General features: G+C 48.5%; 1 protein-coding gene across 1 annotated transcript in view; it reads right to left on the bottom strand.

Moving 5' to 3' along the window:
* SLC28A1 (solute carrier family 28 member 1) overlaps positions 1-17,549 on the bottom strand; it is a 69,414-nt gene that overhangs the window by 15,919 nt on the left and 35,946 nt on the right. Inside the window, exons 11-13 of the mRNA XM_037987771.2 lie at positions 11,224-11,304; positions 8,660-8,740; positions 5,607-5,732 (exon numbers count right to left, since the gene is read on the bottom strand). Coding sequence (XP_037843699.2) covers positions 5,607-5,732; positions 8,660-8,740; positions 11,224-11,304 — 288 coding nt within the window. The remainder of the gene's footprint in view (positions 1-5,606; positions 5,733-8,659; positions 8,741-11,223; positions 11,305-17,549) is intronic.

Raw genomic sequence — 17,549 nt, 5'->3', positions numbered from 1 at the left:
TTTTTTGAAACAGAGTCTTGCTGTGTTGCCCAGGCTGGAGTGCAATGGCACGATCTTGGTTCACTGCAACCTCTGCCTCCTGGGTTCAAGCAATTCTCCCACCTCAGTCTCTTAAGTAGCTGGAATTAAAGGCACCTGACATCATGCCTGGCTAATTTTTGTATTTTTGTAGAGACGGGGTTTCTCCATGTTGCCCAGGCTGGTCTTGAACTCCTGACCTCAGGTGACCCACCCGTCTCGGCCTCCCAAAGTGCTGGGATTACAGGTGTGAGCCAACACACCTGGCCATAGCCACATTTTAAAAAGGAAAAAGAAATAGGTTAAATTAATTTTAATAATCAATTTCATTTTTAATTTAATATTTAACTCAATATATCCAAAATATTTTCTTTCCACCCATGTAATCAATATAAAACTATCAATATGGATGACAAAATAAAAATTAAAAATAAAACATCTTAAAATTTTTTCAATACCACTAGCCACATTTCAAGTGTTCAATAGCCATGTGTTTGGGGGCTACTGTATTGACCAGTGGAGGTCTAGATATATCCAGATATCAGCAATAGGAGGGACATGCGGAGAAGAGAGCCAGAGATTGAGCCACAAAGTGGTCTTAAGAATGTGGGAGCTGGCCGGGCGCGGTGGCTCACGCCAGTAATCCCAGCACTTTGGGAGGCCGAGGTGGGCGGATCACAAGGTCAGGAGATCGAGATCACTCCGGCTAACACGGTGAAATCCCGTCTCTATTAAAAATACAAAAAATTAGCCCGGCGTGGTCGCGGGCGCCTGTAGTCCCAGCTACTCAGGAGGCTGAGGCAGGAGAATGGCAGGAACCCGGGAGGCGGAGCTTGCAGTGAGCCGAGAGCGCGCCACTGCACTCCAGCCTGGGCGACAGAGCGAGACTCCGTCTCAAACAAAAAAATAAAACTAAAAAAAATAAAAAGAAAAAGAATCTGGGAGCTTGGAGGCCGGGCGCAGTGGCTCATGCCTATAAATGCCAGCACTTTGGGAGGCCAAGGCGGGCAGATCACCTGAAGTCAGGAGTTCGAGGCCATCCTGGCCAACATAGTGAAACCCTGTCTCTACTAAAAATACAAAAATTATCTGGGCGTGGTGGCGCATGCCTGTAATCCCAGCTGCTTGGTAGGCTGAGGCAGGAGAATTGCTTGAACCCATGAGGTGGAGGTTGTAGTGAGCCAAGATCAAGCCACTGCACTCCAGCCTGGGCGACAGAGGGAGACTCTGCCTCAAAAAAAAAGAATCTGGGAGCTTGAAGGAAAGAGCAAGAGAGACCCTTCTGGGATTCAGGGGCTGAGGGCAGAGCCAAAGATACCGAGGAACTGACTGGGGAAGGAAGTTAGAGGGAGTGTAGTGCAGGGCTGGTGCAGTGACTGCCATGAGCCAGGTGGTGGCAGAAGAGAGCTGCTCTGGAGACAAGACTGAGGGCAGATCCAGAGATTGAAGGGAAGGAAGGTTTGTTAGGTGCTTTTCAAACTCTAGGCCAGCTATAGTTGTAGTCTGGGGCTTTCAAATCAGAGACTGTGAATGGAGGCTGAAGGGCACCTAGGGCTGATCCTGGCTGCCTCTGCCCGTTCTGTGCAGCTAAAGGGAAGTGGGTACCCAGGCCCTATCAATGGGGAAGCCAGATTGCCCAGTGCTGGGCCTGGACTTTTGCCTGAGAAAGGGAAGGAAAAAGGGCTGAGTTTTAAGCCAGACTGTGGAAATGGGCGAGCATTCTTCCAGTGTTTAAGTTCTAAGTAATGACTAGGAAGAACACCAGGGTTATTCTTTTCGTTGGCTAAGGGAACCAGAACAAGGTTAAGACATGTAAAGCCCTAAATTCTGAAAATATAATGGCATCCCCTCCCCCAATATCCTGCCATGAAGAGAAGTTTCAGGAACAAAGTTTTGGGTTTCCATTTTTGAAATATCAAATTCCTTCTCTTGGGACTCTGAAAACAATACCCAGAATGAAGGGCTCAGAAGCCGCCTCGGAAGAAGTTTTTCTCTCCTGCTCTCCCATCTCTCAGTCCAATTCTCCCTCAAGGCTAGCCATAAAAACTAAAATTCCTCTTCTCCAAGGCAGGGCACGGAGACCAGAAGCCCTTTTCCCAAAAGCCAGCCATCAAAGCCTAAAAACATTGCTCTAACTTCTCTCTGCCTTTCTGGGTAAAAACTGGCAATAAAGAAATTATCTGACGTACCTTGTCTGACTGTAGGTCATAAGACCCCCCTTCCAGAAGGAAGAAATGCATGCTCAGAGAGGCCAAGAAGAGTCTACGCAGACAGGTTTTGTGGTTTTTCCTCCACTCAGTATTAGATCACACTGCGTTTGTCCAATTCTGTTTCTACGTGGCTGTCCATACTTTGTTGAACCTGAGCACAAAATTTCCCTGTATCTTTGGGTCTTCATTCTGAAGGCTCCCATGTGTATACATTAAATAAATTTGTGTGCCTTTCTCCTGTTAATCTGCCTTTTGTGAGTTGATTTTTCCGTGAGCCTTCAGGGGGTGTAAGGGAAATTTTCCCTTGGCCCCTACACTTCCAAAAACAATTGGTGGTGGGGTAGGTGGGGAGTGCACCAGCTTTAATGAGCCCTTTCTAGGCCTCAGCAAGACAGGTGCAAACCAGATGATAGTCTCTAGAATTCTAGATGGGAGGGTGCCAGGCCAGAAACCAAAGCTCCTGAGCACAAGGGGACTTCTTGAAAAGTCAAGCAACAGCCGGCCCTGCCCAGACAGCTCTGTGGGATGTAGAGCTGAGCGTCTTGGTGTGGTCCAGGCATCCAGAGTGAAGGAGAGATGGAAGGGCAGGCTGGCTGTTTTTTCACCCATCCCTCATCATCTCCAGGGACAGAGATGAGAGAGATAGGTGGAATTTGGGACTAAAGAAGGGGACAGTATAGGTCATTCTCTGGTCACCGCCCCCGCCCATCCCCCCCTTTCTCACACACACACACACACACACACACACACAGCATCCAGAGAGCCTGGGGGTCAGGTGAAGGCATGGCAGGGTCAATCTCCAAATCAGCACACACAGGCCACCTCGCTCTCATGCAGAATGCTATTGCCTTGTGTGGAGCAACGCACCCAGTGCATAACTATACTGCCGGGCATTGAGGCTGTCCTGTTTTCTTGCTTTTGCAAATAATGCTGAAAATTTGCATTTCTTGAACACTTGTGAGAATATCCCTATATCACAATTTTTCTAGCTGGATCAAAGGGAGAGAATATTTTTAAAGTGATTGAAGCTGGATGCAGTAGCTCATGCCTGTAATCCTACTATTTTGGGAGGCTAAGGCAGGAGGATTGCTTGAGCCCAGGAGTTTAAAACCAGCCTGGGCAACATAGCAAGACCCCATCTCTACCAAAAAAAAAAAAGCCAGGGGTGGTGGTACACGTATGTAGTCCCAGCTATTCAGGAGGCTGAGATGAGAGTATTGCTTGAGTTCAGGAGTTTGAGGCTATGGTGAGCTGTGATCGCACCACTGTGCTCCAGCTTGAGTAACAGAGGGAGACTCTGTCTCAAAATACATATACATACATGTTGGTGTCATGTGGGGAGTTAAAAAAGAAAAAATAAATATTTTTAAGTGATCTATATAATAAAAATATATTTTATTATATAAATAAAAATTTTGAAAGTGATATATGATACAATAATAAAATATTATATATATAATAAAATAAATATATAATAAATAGACTGACAGTCATTCACCAAAAAGGTTACACTAAATTAAACTCTTACCATGAGTGGGTGAGTACCACATACTCTTGCCATTTGGAGGCATGTAATGGGTTGCATATCACTTAGAAGAAATACAAGTTATTATTATTTTAATTCCTTTGAATATCAGTGAGCTTGAATATCTTTTTATAATTTATGAACTATTTTCTCCTTATCAATGATTCTCATCTTTTATTTTTTTAAAAAAGAGAAAGTATGTGAGTACTCAGGTGTATATACCTAAAAGACTGCTTACACAGAAAGATTTCGAATGACATTTTAGGTCAGTGGGTCTCAAACTGGGCGAGCATCAGAATCACCTGCGAGGCCTGTTGCAACGCAATATGTGGGTCCCACCCCCATCATTTCTTTTCTTTTCTTTTTTTTTTTTTTTTGAGATGGAGTCTCACTCTGTCGCCCAGGCTGCTGTGCAGTGGTGCTATCTCAGCTCACTGCAACCTCCGCCTCCCAGTTTCAAGTGATTCTCCTGCCTCAGCCTCCCAAGTAGCTGGGGTTACAAGCACCCATCACCATGGCCAGCTATTTTTTTGTATTTTTAGTAGAGATAAGATTCCGCCATGTTGGCCGGGCTGCTCTTGAACTCCTGACCTCAGGCAATCAGCCTGCCTTGGCCTCCCCCATCGTCTCTGATTCAGCAGGTCTAGGATGGGCCCAATAATTTGCATTTCTAACAAGTTCTCAGGTGATGCTGACAATGCTGGTCCATGAACCCCACTTTGAGAATAGCTGTTCTAAGCTATTAAAAGCAGTTACCGGGCCAGGCGAGGTGGCTCATGCCTATAATCCCGGCACTTTGGGAGGCTGAGGCAGACATATCACAAGGTCAGGAGTTTGAGACCATCCTGGCCAACATGGTGAAACCCCATCGTCTCTACTTAAAAAAAAAAAAAATTAGCTGGGCATGGTGGGGTGTGCCTGTAATCCTAGCTACTCAGGAGGCTGAGGCAGGAGAAATGCTTGAACCAGGGAGCTGGAGGTTGCAGTGAGCCGAGATTGTGCCACTGCGCTCCAACCTGGCAACAGAGCAAGACTCCATCTCAAAAAAAAAAAAAAAAAATTCAAATAGAAAATAAAAAAATAGAAGCAGTTACCCACGGGAAGTGGGGTTAAGAAAGAGATTTAAAAACTTTTTCCTTTCTGCAATAAGCAAGAATTTCTTTGATCATTAAGGAAATAAAATTGAGACCTTTGAAGATTTGCCTGTGAAAGCACAAGTGTGAAAGCACAAGGTGTTTTACGAAAGTAAAGCATTATTACCGGGCATTATGTGAGGGATGCATTTGAAAATTTCCCTCTACCCGCCATGCAGTAGCACTGTGATTGCTTTAAGGGCCTAATTCACGCCACTGGATTTTGACTTACAAATGCTTTATGCTGTGTAAACTGCACAGGAAATAATTTAGGAGCAGAGGCAGGACTTGGGCCCAGAGAGAGTGTGGGGAAGGGGAGGAGGGAAGGAGTAGGACGGACCTCTAGGGACAGCCCAGGTGTGAAACTGGAGAAATGAGCATGAATTTTGGAGTCAGACAGATCTGGGTTTGGGCATCTCACTTACTCTGGAGCCTCAATTTTCTCATCTGGAAAATGGGGCTATTAAAACACCTAGCATACTGCTTGGCACCTAGTATGCACTCAGTAAATGGAACACTGGGCAGCTTTGCCCCAGGCGGCCATGCACAAAGCCCGAGCAAATGGTCCAGCCTGGCTCAGGGGAAGCCACTCCTCTTGCCAGCACAGCAGGCCCAAGAGAGAAGATCCCAGGGCTGCTCTGGCCAGGAGCTGTGTGGGGCTCCCACAAAGATGGGTTTCAGGTCCTCAACATAGCCGAGCAGAAGGAGGGCTCTGCCTACCCCAAAGGAGATGTAGGCGCCCAGCAGGCTGCCAGCAATGGTGGCGTAACCTCCGGTCATAACAACATGGACTTCAGAGAGTGTCATGTCTGCCAAGTAGGGCCGGATCAGTAATGGAGCCTCGGTCTGCAAAGAGGAAAGATGTCAGACAAGCAGGGTGGGGGTGGTTGGGGACACCCTCCCCCTCCACAGGTCACAGTGAGTGCCTGGGAGTCCCACGGTAAGAGGCAGCAGGGCGGGGTAAAGACCAGTGTCCGTACTTGGCTGAGCCTCTCTGAACCTCAGCATTGCCCATCACTGCAGAAAGACCCTCATCCCTCCCTCCCGGCCTGACAATGCTCCCCTGTGTCGACAGCCTGCCACATGCCAGGTACCCTGCTAGGCACGTCACCTTTGTGACTCACAACCTTCTAAGATAGAAGTGGGCATCTCCGCTTTCCAGGAGAGCAAAAGAGGTTCAGAGGGGTTCCAGGAATGACCCCTGCTCACGTAAATGGATGGGAAGCAGATCCTGCTGCAGGCCCAAGCTCTCCTGTAGCCACAGTGGTGACCGAAAGAAAGAAGCTGCGGCATTGGATGAGGGGTGCATTTCTGGGCATCTGGGCAGCCCGAAGCCCTTCGTTATTCACTCAGTAACTAGTTACTGAGTGCCTACTGTGTTCCAGGCACTGTTCTATAGAATAGGAACAATAGGTCGACAGGATAAAGTCCCTGCCTTCACGGGGCTTCTATCCTGGGAGCAGTGGAGGGCGGGAGGGGGGCTTTAGCAGGTGGTGGGAGGATATAGATAATCAACAAGGAACCAAGCAGGTAAGCAATGTCATTTTAGATGGTGACGAAAGCTATGAAGATATGTGTGAGAATGCCTACTGGTTAGGGGTGTTTAAAACTGAGTAGGCCAGGCATGGTGTCTCATGCCTGTAATCCCAGCACTTTGGGAGGCCGAGGTGGTAGAATCACCTGAGGTCAGGAGTTCCAGACCAGCCTGGCCAACATGGTGAAACTCCATCTCAACTAAAAATACTAAAATTAGCCGGGCATGGTGACACATGTCAGCAATCCCAGCTACTAGGGAGGCTTAGGCACGAAAATCACTTGAACCCGGGGGGTGGAGGTTGCAGTGAGCCAAAGATTGTGCCACTGCACTCCAGCCTGGGTGACAGGGTGAGACTCCATCTCAGAAAACAAAAACAAAAAAACTGAGAAATCGGCAAAAGCCTCTCTGAGGAGGTGACATTAGGTTAGGGTTGGCTGAGACCTGAAGGAGCCGGTGACATGGTTTGATAGCATAGCATTCCAGGCAAGCGAACAGCAGAGGCCCTAAAGCAGCAAGAAGCTCTGCAAAGTCCAGAAGCCATAGCAGTCAGCATGTCTGCTGCAGATGGGCGTGGGGGAGCTGCCTGAGATGGAGGCAGAGGGGGCAGGTGTGCCACAGAGGGGCTGGGAAGCCGGGGTGAGCGGTGAGCTTGCTTAGGCGGGAGTGGAACCATCTGCTTTGTGTGTCTGAAGGGTCACTCAGGTGTATGAGTGAAGGACAGATAGTAGGGGCAGGGAGAAGAGGTAGGAGGAGACAGCAGTGTTCAGGTGAGAGGCAGGCGGCCCGGGCAGGGGGGTCACAGAGGCAGCGCTGTGGGAATGCCGACAGACTGGATGCCGCGGTGGGGGAAGCGGAGGAAGGCAGGGCAGCTCTTCCAGCTCCAACTGAATGATCCTGTGGAAGATGTTCCCACCTGCTGAGAGGGGAAACGCTTCAGAGGGGCAGAGGTGATGAGGGAGGGGAGCAACAGTTCTGGTTGTTTGGACTTAGCGTCTTAATGTGAGACACCCCCTAAATCTCCAAGTGGACGGTCAAGGGGCCAGTTGACCTGTCAGTCCTGAGTTCATGGGAGGTCAGGACTGCAGAGCAGGACCTGGGAGGCATTTACAGCATTTAAAGCCATGGGGCTAATGTGATCCTGCAGGGAGGCAGTGTGGATGGACAAGAGGAGAGGGCCCAGGCCTGCCACATGTAGAGAGGTTGAAATGATATCACTGACCCCTGAAGGCTCCCCATTTCTCCTTCTTGGGGGAAATGAGACACAGACCCCGGCACCTAGGTCAGCTTGACCAACAACTTGTCCGAAATGAATTCAGCTTGGCAGCGCTTCACGTCGCCTAATGTCACCCCACCTACATATTTTCCCAGCAAAACACATGGAACACATTTGCAGCCTTTCATATAAAATAACTGCTTTGCATTTTAATAGTGTTTTCCTCTTTTGCCTCATTTTGAACACCTTAAGGGACTTTTTTGATAATTTATCTGAGAGTATGTCTATCTTCATTGGCTAAAAACAAGACAAAACTAAACAAAAACAACCAGAAAAAAAACTTTCAAATCAACACACTTGCACCACAGAAAAAAAGATTAAAATATTCCCCAAAGTTTCCTAAACTGTACAGTGAAATATGGCATCTTTTGACAAGAGTGTCTCTTGGTGACTCAAACATTAAGCAGATGGGCCAGGACAGGCCTTGGCAGAGTCTCCAGAGGGCCATCCTCAGGGGATCAGGCTTTCTGAAAGGGACTCAACACCGAGGGTGCTTTCAGAGTCACATTTACTTTGGAAAATACATTTTAAGAAAGAGGGAGAAAAGAAAAGACAAAATAATGCAGTGGAAAAAACTCTGACCAGAAAGAAGAAAACCTGGATTCGAAGCCATGGCTTATACGTGTGGGATCTTGGTCAAGGGGTTCCCATCCCCTGAGCCTGTTTCCTCATGTATAAGATGAGAAACTGGACTCCATCTGTAGGAGCTGTGAGTCTTCAGGCTGATGAAGACCGCCTAGGGCTAGAGTGGTAAGAGAAGCCAGACAGATGACATCCTCCCTGGCACAACCCAGTCATCCCCCAAACAGCGTAGCCCTGGGGCAGCAGAATTTGAGGACCCTGGGAGAAGGTTCAAACGGCTCTTCCTTGGACTAAATCAGAGCTCTGGGGATCCAGGGAACCTGCCCTCTTTGGGGAAGCTGCTGATGAGCATGAGGGAGGGTAGGAGGCTGCCATACCCACCTGGCTCACAAAGATGTTTCCAGCCACGCTCAGGGTCTCAGTGGCTGTGGTATCCATGGTGACTTGCATCAGCCAGGCAATCTAGAAGGAAGCAGAGTGTTCTTTGTTGGCGGACATCAGCAAACCCCAGAGTCAAAGGGGGGCTGGAGTGAAAGACCTGACACACCTTCCTCCCAAACTCCCAGCCCAGTGAAGGACCCCCTCATCTACATTTTCCCAAAAGGTCAATTCATAATCTTCTTCCACACCTTCATCGATAGGGGCTTACCCCTTCCCAAGTCCACCCATTTCGCCATAGGAATGCAGAAAGGATTTCCTGGCCAAATATATTTGAGAATTGCGAATTGCGCACACACACACACACACACACCCCTTAGAGATTACCAATACACATTAGCTTAGTAAAGCTGTGCAGTGGTGCTTAGAGATTACCAATACACATTAGCTTAGTAAAGCTGTGCAGTGGTGCTTAGAGATTACCAATACACATTAGCTTAGTAAAGCTGTGCAGTGGTGCTTAGAGATTACCAATACACATTAGCTTAGTAAAGCTGTGCAGTGGTGCTTAGAGATTACCAATACACATTAGCTTAGTAAAGCCTCTGAGAAGTCCTGCATTAAGCTTGTTTAAATTTATGTAGCATAATGTCTAGCCTAGTTTCCCTAAATTATTTGACCATGGGATCAGGCTACCTTTACCTAGTAACATTTACTAACATGCTGTGGAACTAGAGTTTTGTGGAAAAGATTTTGGGAAACACTGTGTTAGAAAGCGTTTTTCTTTTCTTTTCTTTTTCTTTTTTTCTTTTTTCTTTTCTTTTTTTTTTTTTTTGAGACAGAGCCTCGTTCTGTTGCACAATCTCAGCTCACTGCAACCTCTGCCTCCCAGGTTCAAGCAACTCTCCTGCCTCGGCCTCCTGAGTAGTTGGGACTACAGGCACCCACCAGCACACCCGGCTAATTTTTGTATTTTTGGTAGAGACGAAGTTTCACCATGTTGGCCAGACTGGTCTCGAACTCCTGACCTCAGGTGATCCGTCTGCCTTGGCCTCCCAAAGTGCTGGGATTACAGGTGTGAGCCACCGTGCCCAATTAGAAAGTTGTTCTTTTTAATCAAGATGAAATCTGCTTCCCTGGAATTCTATCCACTGCTGGTGCCTCTCAGGCTGCCCTTTCCCTAATCTCTCTTCTGTAAGTATTCAGAGACAGCTATCCTCCCCTAACTTCCTCTTCTCCAGGCTCCTCGTTCCTTATTCCTTCAACCATTTTGTAGAGGGTATGGTTTCAAGCCCTTTCACTCTCCTGCTTATAGTTCAGTTTGTCATAGCCTCTTGGTTGAACACAGTCTCCAGGTCTGGGGAGAATCACCTCCTTTATGCTATGCTGTGTGGGCTCTTAACACAACTGCTATGGTTTAAATAACCCCACCTAAACTCACGTTGAAATTTGATTGCCAGAGAAAAATATATATGTATTTGATTGCCATCGTAACAATGTTGAGAGGCATGACCTTGAGGAGGTGATTAGGTCATGAAGGCTCTGCCCTCATGAATGGATTAATGCTGTTACTGCAGGAGTAGTTTTGTTATCATGGGAGTGAACTTGATAAAGAGGATAAGTTTGGCCCTGCTCTCTCTGTGTCTTGTGTGCTCAATTCTGCCTTCTGCCCTTCTACCATGTTATGACACAGTAAGAAGGCCCTTACCAGATGTCAGTGCCATGCTCTTGGCCTTCCCAGCTTCCAGAACCATGAGCCAAATAAATATCTTTTCTTTATAAATTACCCAGTCTGTGATATTCTGTTATAGCAACAGAAAATGAACAAAGACAATAACCACAGGTTGTTTTTGCCTTTCTGGCAGCCATCTGATGTTGCTGATTTATTCTGAGCTCAATCAACTAAAACCTTGGAATCTTTTGCCAGGTCCAATGCTATCTGTTGCTGTCCAATGCTATCTCCTACATCCTGTTTTTGTGCAGCAGATTTTATGAACATAAGCACAGGATCTGACATTTATACCAGCTGAGTCTGGCCAATATGGCCCAATGCTACAGTCTCTCAATATCTTTTCAGTGTAAATTATTTTTCTTCTTCTACACCTTTTCCATTCAGCCTCAAAACTGCAACATTTCCTCCAGGAAAGACCACTTTAGACTTTGGGGCTATTTCTCCTTGGTATCATGACAGGAGACCTTGGGAAAGGATATTTGGTCAGTGCTAGATTCTGTGAGGCTGAAGATCCTGGAAGCAGGGGATTCAGGGAAGGTATGGACCTCAGGAGCAAAGGATTCTAGGAAGGTGTGAACTGTGAACTCTAAGAGTAGGGGATTCTGGGAAGGTATGGGCCTCAGAAGCAAGGGATTCCAGAAAGGTGTGGAACTTGGGAGCTGGGGATTTTGGGAAGGTGGAGGTGCTGGGAGCAGGGAATTCTGGAAGGGTATGGGCTTGGGGAGCAGTGTATTTGGGGAGGTTTGCGCTCTGGGAGCAAGGCATTCTGGAAGAGTGTGAACCCTGTGAACTGGTGACTCTGGGAGAGCCCAGGTCATGGGCACTGGGAACTTACCTTCAGGATCACCCACTGCATGAGGCCCACGTGGTAGAGAACCGACATGACACAGCTGAAGAAGACAATGATGGGCAGAACCTGCCGGGAAGGAGAGCATAGGACCACAGGTTAGAGGCAGGCAGGCTGCAGGGTGCCAGGCAGGGTCCAGGAGACCCCAGACAGCCCACTCCATCCCAGGCCTTGCCACTCAGATGCCTGACAGGATCTGGGAAGATGCTCTGAGATCAGTGCATGAAGTCCCAGGTGTTCCACATGCAGGGCCTCTTCGGAGGCAGTCTTGTCCTCTCAGCTCCCCTCTAAATAGTGACCAGCCACCAGACCATCCCTCTCTCCTCAGCACAGGTAGGCCTGTGCTGTGGTAGGGTGGGGCCTGAGTGCACCACTTTTATCTCCTGCTTCTTTGTCTCTAAAATGGGAGTAAAATGCCCACATCTGAGGGTCATTGTGAGGGTGGCCTTGTGCACCCTTCTCCATGAGCTCAATCCTTGGCCTCAGACTCTGGCCTTAACCTCCCTCTCGTGCTTTGGGCCTGAATGAGGGGACCCTCACCATTTTGGTATTCCACTTCCGCTCAGCACCAACAAGCTCAGAATTAGGCTTACCCCGGACCTGAGCCAGCATCTCCTCCCATCACCCCATCTCCTCTTATGAGTACCAGGCTGAACACTCCTCTTCCTTCACTCCAAGCTCACCCATTCTCCCTTCAGAATTTCTCACACCCATTCCCTCCTTTCCAGGCCCATGGAAAAGGAGGTTGCTTTTCTGCACCCTGGTCTTTCTTTACTGTAGTCTGATGTTTAATAACAAACTGGCAAAAAACGGAGAGGTCTTTTAGTGGAAGACTAGTTGCATCACCTAGGATACAGACATACACCAGTGCACTAAAGGTCAGGAAACAAGAATGCAGAAGCTCTCTATGGGCAGCTGTGGACTGATTTCCAAGATATGTTGTTAAATGAAAAAAAGAGAAGGTGTACCACAAGAGTGTATACTATGCTGTTATGTGGGTTTGAAAAGGGGGTCGGGGGTAGCCATGCATGGTGGCATGTGTCTATAGTCCCATCTACTCAGGAGGCTGAGGCAAGAGGATTGCTTGAGCCCGGGAGTTCAAGGCCAGGCTGGGCAACATAGTAAGGTCCCCTTCCTCTCCAAAAGCATGTGTGTGAGGGGCATTGTGTGTGATCTTGTATGGGTGCAGGAATCATTAGAAGGATGTGCAAGAGGCCAGCAACAACAGGTGCCTTGGGGAGGGAACTGGGTGCCTTGGGGTCCAGGGATGAGAGGAAGGTTTCTTTTTTACCTTATACCATTTTGTGTTGGAATGTTTGCTCTATTCTGTGTCCTGTGTTCCCAACAGTTTAAAATAGTCGTGTAGAACTGGTAATAGCATGGGAGCATTCTTATGCTACAATGTTAAGTGGGAAAATTGGAATATTAAAATTATAGAAAGAAGCACTCCCAAATAGTCAAAGAACTTGCCCTATGTGCTGGGGCTATGTAAATGTTGTTTTCTTTTTTCTTTATTTCTGAATTTCTCATCTGTTTCTACAATCTTTTTTTTTTTTTTTTTTTTTTTTTTAGACAGAGTCTCACTCTGTTGCCCAGGCTGGAGTATAGTGGCACGATCTCGGCTCATTGCAGACTCCACCTCCTGGGTTCAAGTGATTCTCCTGCCTCAGCCTCCCAAGTAGCTGGGATTACAGGTGCTTGCTGTCATACCCAGCTAATTTTTGTATTTTTAGTAGAGACAAGGTTTCACCATGTTGGCCAGGCTGGTCTCGAACTCCTGACCTCAAGTGATCTGCCCGCCTCATTCTCCCAAAGCGCTGAGATTACAGGTGTCAGCCACCGCATTCAGCTGTTCCTATAATTTTCAATAATAGGTGGACATTTCTCAAGGGAGGGAGCATAGGCAGGAGAGGTTTGTGGGAAGATCAGTTTGGTTTTGAACTTTGAATCTGAGATGCCTGTGGAATGTCAAGTGGGCAGCTGGATAAAGGATTGGGAGCTGAGAGGGGAGATCTGGGCCAGGCCTTGGGGCTCTTTCATAAGAAATACAGGTTGGCCCAGCATAGTGGTTCATGCCTTGAATTCCAGCACTTTGGGAGGCCAAGGCAGGAGGATTGCTTGAGCTCAGGAGTTTGAGGCCAGACTAGGAAACAAAGCAAGGCCCCCATCACTATACATACAAAATTTTTTTTAATAACTGGGCATGGTGGTACACGCATGTGGTTCCAACTGCTCTGGAGGCTGAAGTGGGAGGATCACTGGATTCCAGGAGTTCGAGGCTGCAGTGAGTCATGATCATGGCACTGCACTACAGCCCAGTCAACAGAGTGAGACCCCATCTCTTAAAATAAAATTTTAAAAAAATTTAAAAAAGAAGGCCAGGCACGGTGGCTCACACCTGTAATCCCAGCACTTTGGGAGGCTGAGGTGGGTGGATCATTTGAGGTCAAGCGTTCGAGACCAGCTTGGCCAACACAGTGAAACCCCGTCTCTACTAAAAATACAAAAAAATAAACCAGGCATAGTGGCGGGCACCTATAATCCCAGCTACTAGGGAGGCCGAGGCAAAAAAATTGCTTGAACCCAGGAGGCAGAGGTTGCAGTGAACCGAGATCATCCCACTGCACCCCAGCCTGGGGTGACAGAGTGAGACCCTGTCTAAAAAAACAAAACAAAACAAACAAACAAGAAAAAAAAATTAGAAGAAGAACAACAACGACACGTAGAGATGGCTGGTGGATACAATTCACTGTGGAAATCACCCTGAGTGAGAAGCGCAGGGTCTAAGGACAGGGCCCTGTGGTCAGTGTGTCACTGAAGGGTGACAGGGGAAGGAGAAGCCTGTGAAGGAGACAAAGAAATAGCCAAGGGCTGGAGGATGACCAGGAGAGAGGCGGGATGGAAACCGAGGGGCAATTTTTCCAGAAGGAATAGTCACTAGCAGTTGTGTCAGGGGCATCAGAGAACTCTGGAAAGGTAAGGACTGAGCTAGACCCCTGGGACTTAGCAACTTGGAGGTGCCCATGATCTAGGTGAGAGCAGTGTCAGAGGAAGGGTGGGGACTGAGGCTGATGTCAGTGAGCCAAGGTGGAAGTGGGACATGAAGAAGGAGAGACCACAAGAATGGACAGCCCTCGCAAGAAGCAGCACTGTGCTCACTGCTGGAGACTAGTGAGGGGCCCAGAAAGGGCTGCTTTTATTTTTTAAGGAGCAAGAGTCTTGAGCAACCAAATTTAGGTTCTAGTTCAAAGTGAACTGGGATTACAGAATGGACCCTGAAGAGAACGGAGACTCTGCCCCGGGCAGCTGGGAAGCAAGCCCTGCTGAGGCCTTTTCTTTCTCCTGTCCCTTCCCAGACCAATGCTGCAGGTGGTATCTGGACTTGCTCTGATGTCATCTGTCACCAACTTCACTGTGGTGGGGAAGTCATCTGACAGAGAACACCAGAACTGGCTCAAGAAACCCTTTTCCTGCCCCATGACTCCTCCTCCCCACTGGGTCTAGAAACACCTCCAGCACGGGTATGATGACATCATTCCGCCACTCCTGGGACTGAGATGCAGAGAGGGTCACGTACTGTCTAGACTGCTTGTCCAGTGGATTCTGAGGGAGACTGCCAGGCAGCTGGCAGGCTGGCAGGGATGGTCCCACGCCAGGAAGGAGAGTGCCTGGGGCATCAGGACCCCACTGCAGCATTGGGACTTTCTCCTGCCAGCAATCAAAAGATTTTCTATCTGTGAGATGGAGATTTATGGTGGAAGAGAAGCTATGTTTTGGATTAAGTGGGGACTGTCTAGGGAGGGGAGGGGAATAAAAGAGAAAAGAGGCGGCCCCAATTTTCTAAGGTAGGATAGAAAACTAAATAAGGTCCCTGTGGCCAATATCATCTTACAGCCAGGAAACACCTCTGGGGCCTGCAGGAGGTGACATGGCAGAAGAACAGGGCAGCAGCTCGAGGCAGTGCTGCTGTGGAAACGGGAGGCAAGTGCCGTTAAATTCCACTGTATGCCAACCACGAGGGCCTGCCCTGGGTCAGGTCCCTAATATGTGGAGACTCATCAATCCTCATGGCATCTGTGGTGGATGTAACTGTCCCCACTTCACAAATGGGCACACGGAGGCTGTGAGATCTTGGCTACCCACCCGAGGTCACATACCTGCAAAGAGGCAGATGTACCTCCCAGGCACCATGCAGATTGCCAAGGTCCTGCCATGCCCCTTGGGAGCATGCCCCTTGGGAACAGTCCTGGAGGCTTGTTTCTCTGCCTTCAGGGGCAGCATGCATCCCTGCTGGAAACTGAATGTCTGTGTCCCCCTGAATTCATATATTGAAACCTAATTCCCTAGGTGATGGTATTAGGAGGTGGAGCCTTTGGAGGTGATTAGGTTATGAGGGTGGAGCCCTCATGAATGGGATTAGTGCCCTTATAAAAGAGGACACATGCCAGGCACAGTGGCTCACACCTGTAATCCCAGCATTTTGGGAGGCTGAGGCCAGAGGATTCCTTGAGTTCAGGAGTTCAAGACCAGCCTGGCAACGTTGTAAGACCCTGTCTCTACCAAAATTCAAAAAATTAGCTGGGCATGATGGTATGTGCCCGTAGTCCCAGCTATTCTGGAGGCTGAGGCAGGAGGATCACGAGCCCAGGAGACAGAGGCTGCAGCAAGCAGTGATCACACCGCTGCACTCCAGCCTGGGCAACAGAGTGAGATCCTGTCTCAAAAAGATAAAAAGAAAAACCAAAAGAGGCTCCAGAGAGCTCCCTCACCTCTTTTACCAAGTGAGGACACAGACGACCAAGTGGGCAGAGAGCAAAGTGGGCCTCAACAGAATTGTTGGGACCCTGATCTCAGACTTCCAGAAGTGTGAGAAATAAATTTCTGTGGCTTGTAACCACCCAGTCTATGGTTTTCATTATGGCCTCCTCGACGGACTAAGGCAGTCCCCTTCAAGGAAGAGCCAAGTAAGTCCTGACCACTGCCTTGTAGAAATGGCTTTGGAGGCTGGTCCTGCTAGTACCATAACTCAAGGAAGAAGGATATTCTAGCTCTTCTAGGCCACTGGTTCTCAGCACATGGACCAGCAGCACCTCTGAGAATTTGCTAGAAATATTTTGGATTTAATAGGTCTACAGTGGGGCCTGATGTTTGGCCTTTCCAGATGCTGCTGGTGCAGCTGACCTGGACACCACACTCTGACAACCACAGCCCTGGAGCCTAGATTAGACACTCTGAGCAAACTTCATCACCTGGGCCAAGAAACAGGCTTTGAAGGCCAGACAAAACCCACTAAGGACATGGCCTGAGAGGAGGAAGCTGAGCCAGGGCTCCTGCTGACTTCCTAAGGCTGTCTGGGCAAAACCTCATGTCCCCAGACCCCAAGGCCTGAGCACTGCCGACAGTGCCCTGTCACCAGCCCCAGGCCACAGTGAGCCATAAAAACCCAAAGTTGGAAGATGCTCGGGGCAGCAGCCGCGGTGCACACTGTACCAGTGCCATTGCCAGAAAGTGGAAGGGACTCAAGTCCAAAACAGTTGCATTTCTGGCTGTCCCCTAGCTACACCTCCTGATTTCCTGTTTGTGCCATCCCTTTGCCCAGAATGGCCTCAGTACTCTGCCCCTCATTCCTATTTCTGCCTGGATCCCGGGTTTTCAACAATGCCTCCTGCCTCAGCTGTCCCATCTCCCTTCTTTCAGCCATCCCACTCCAGGCTTCACTTACTTCCCATTCCCTTCACTGAAAACCATGCTCACTAAGGTTACCGGTTACCCCTTAACTACCAAATCCAATGATACCTTTTGGTCCTTATTTGATCTTTGTGTGTGTGTGTGTGTGTGTGTGTGTGTGTGCAAAATTTGGCACTGTTGACCACTGGGGATTACAAGTCTATGTCAGACATCCCCAAACTCTCAGGAGATGAAGACATTTTCCTTGACCCTAGGGGTTCCTCCAGAGAAATGTGAGTAGCACTGCTGAGCTTAGCAGTGGGTGCTTGTTCCGGAGGCTGGAACAATAGTGAAAGAATGAGAGTCTGCTCCCGGGTCAGCCAGACCCAGGGGAGTATGATCATGCGGGTGGAAAGTTACTAGAAGGGAGTCGAAGCCAAGGTGGAATGACTAATCCAGCTGATCCAGCCAAGGGGTGACTGCCACGTCCACATCCACTGTACTGGACTCCAGGCCCAGGGCAGGCTGAGGGCTGAGGAAGCCCCAGGGAGAGACTTTACTTCCCCCCAGAAGAGAGCAGCTGGACCATGGCCCAGCAGGAAGCAGCTTGGATTCTGAAAATCTGAGTGAGCTCAGAGAAGACTTCC

The sequence above is a fragment of the Chlorocebus sabaeus genome, chromosome 29, assembly GCF_047675955.1.
Source record: "Chlorocebus sabaeus isolate Y175 chromosome 29, mChlSab1.0.hap1, whole genome shotgun sequence".
Classification (NCBI taxonomy): domain Eukaryota; kingdom Metazoa; phylum Chordata; class Mammalia; order Primates; family Cercopithecidae; genus Chlorocebus; species Chlorocebus sabaeus.
Note: the sequence above shows the minus strand (reverse complement) of the source record. Positions and strands in the feature narration are given on the sequence as shown.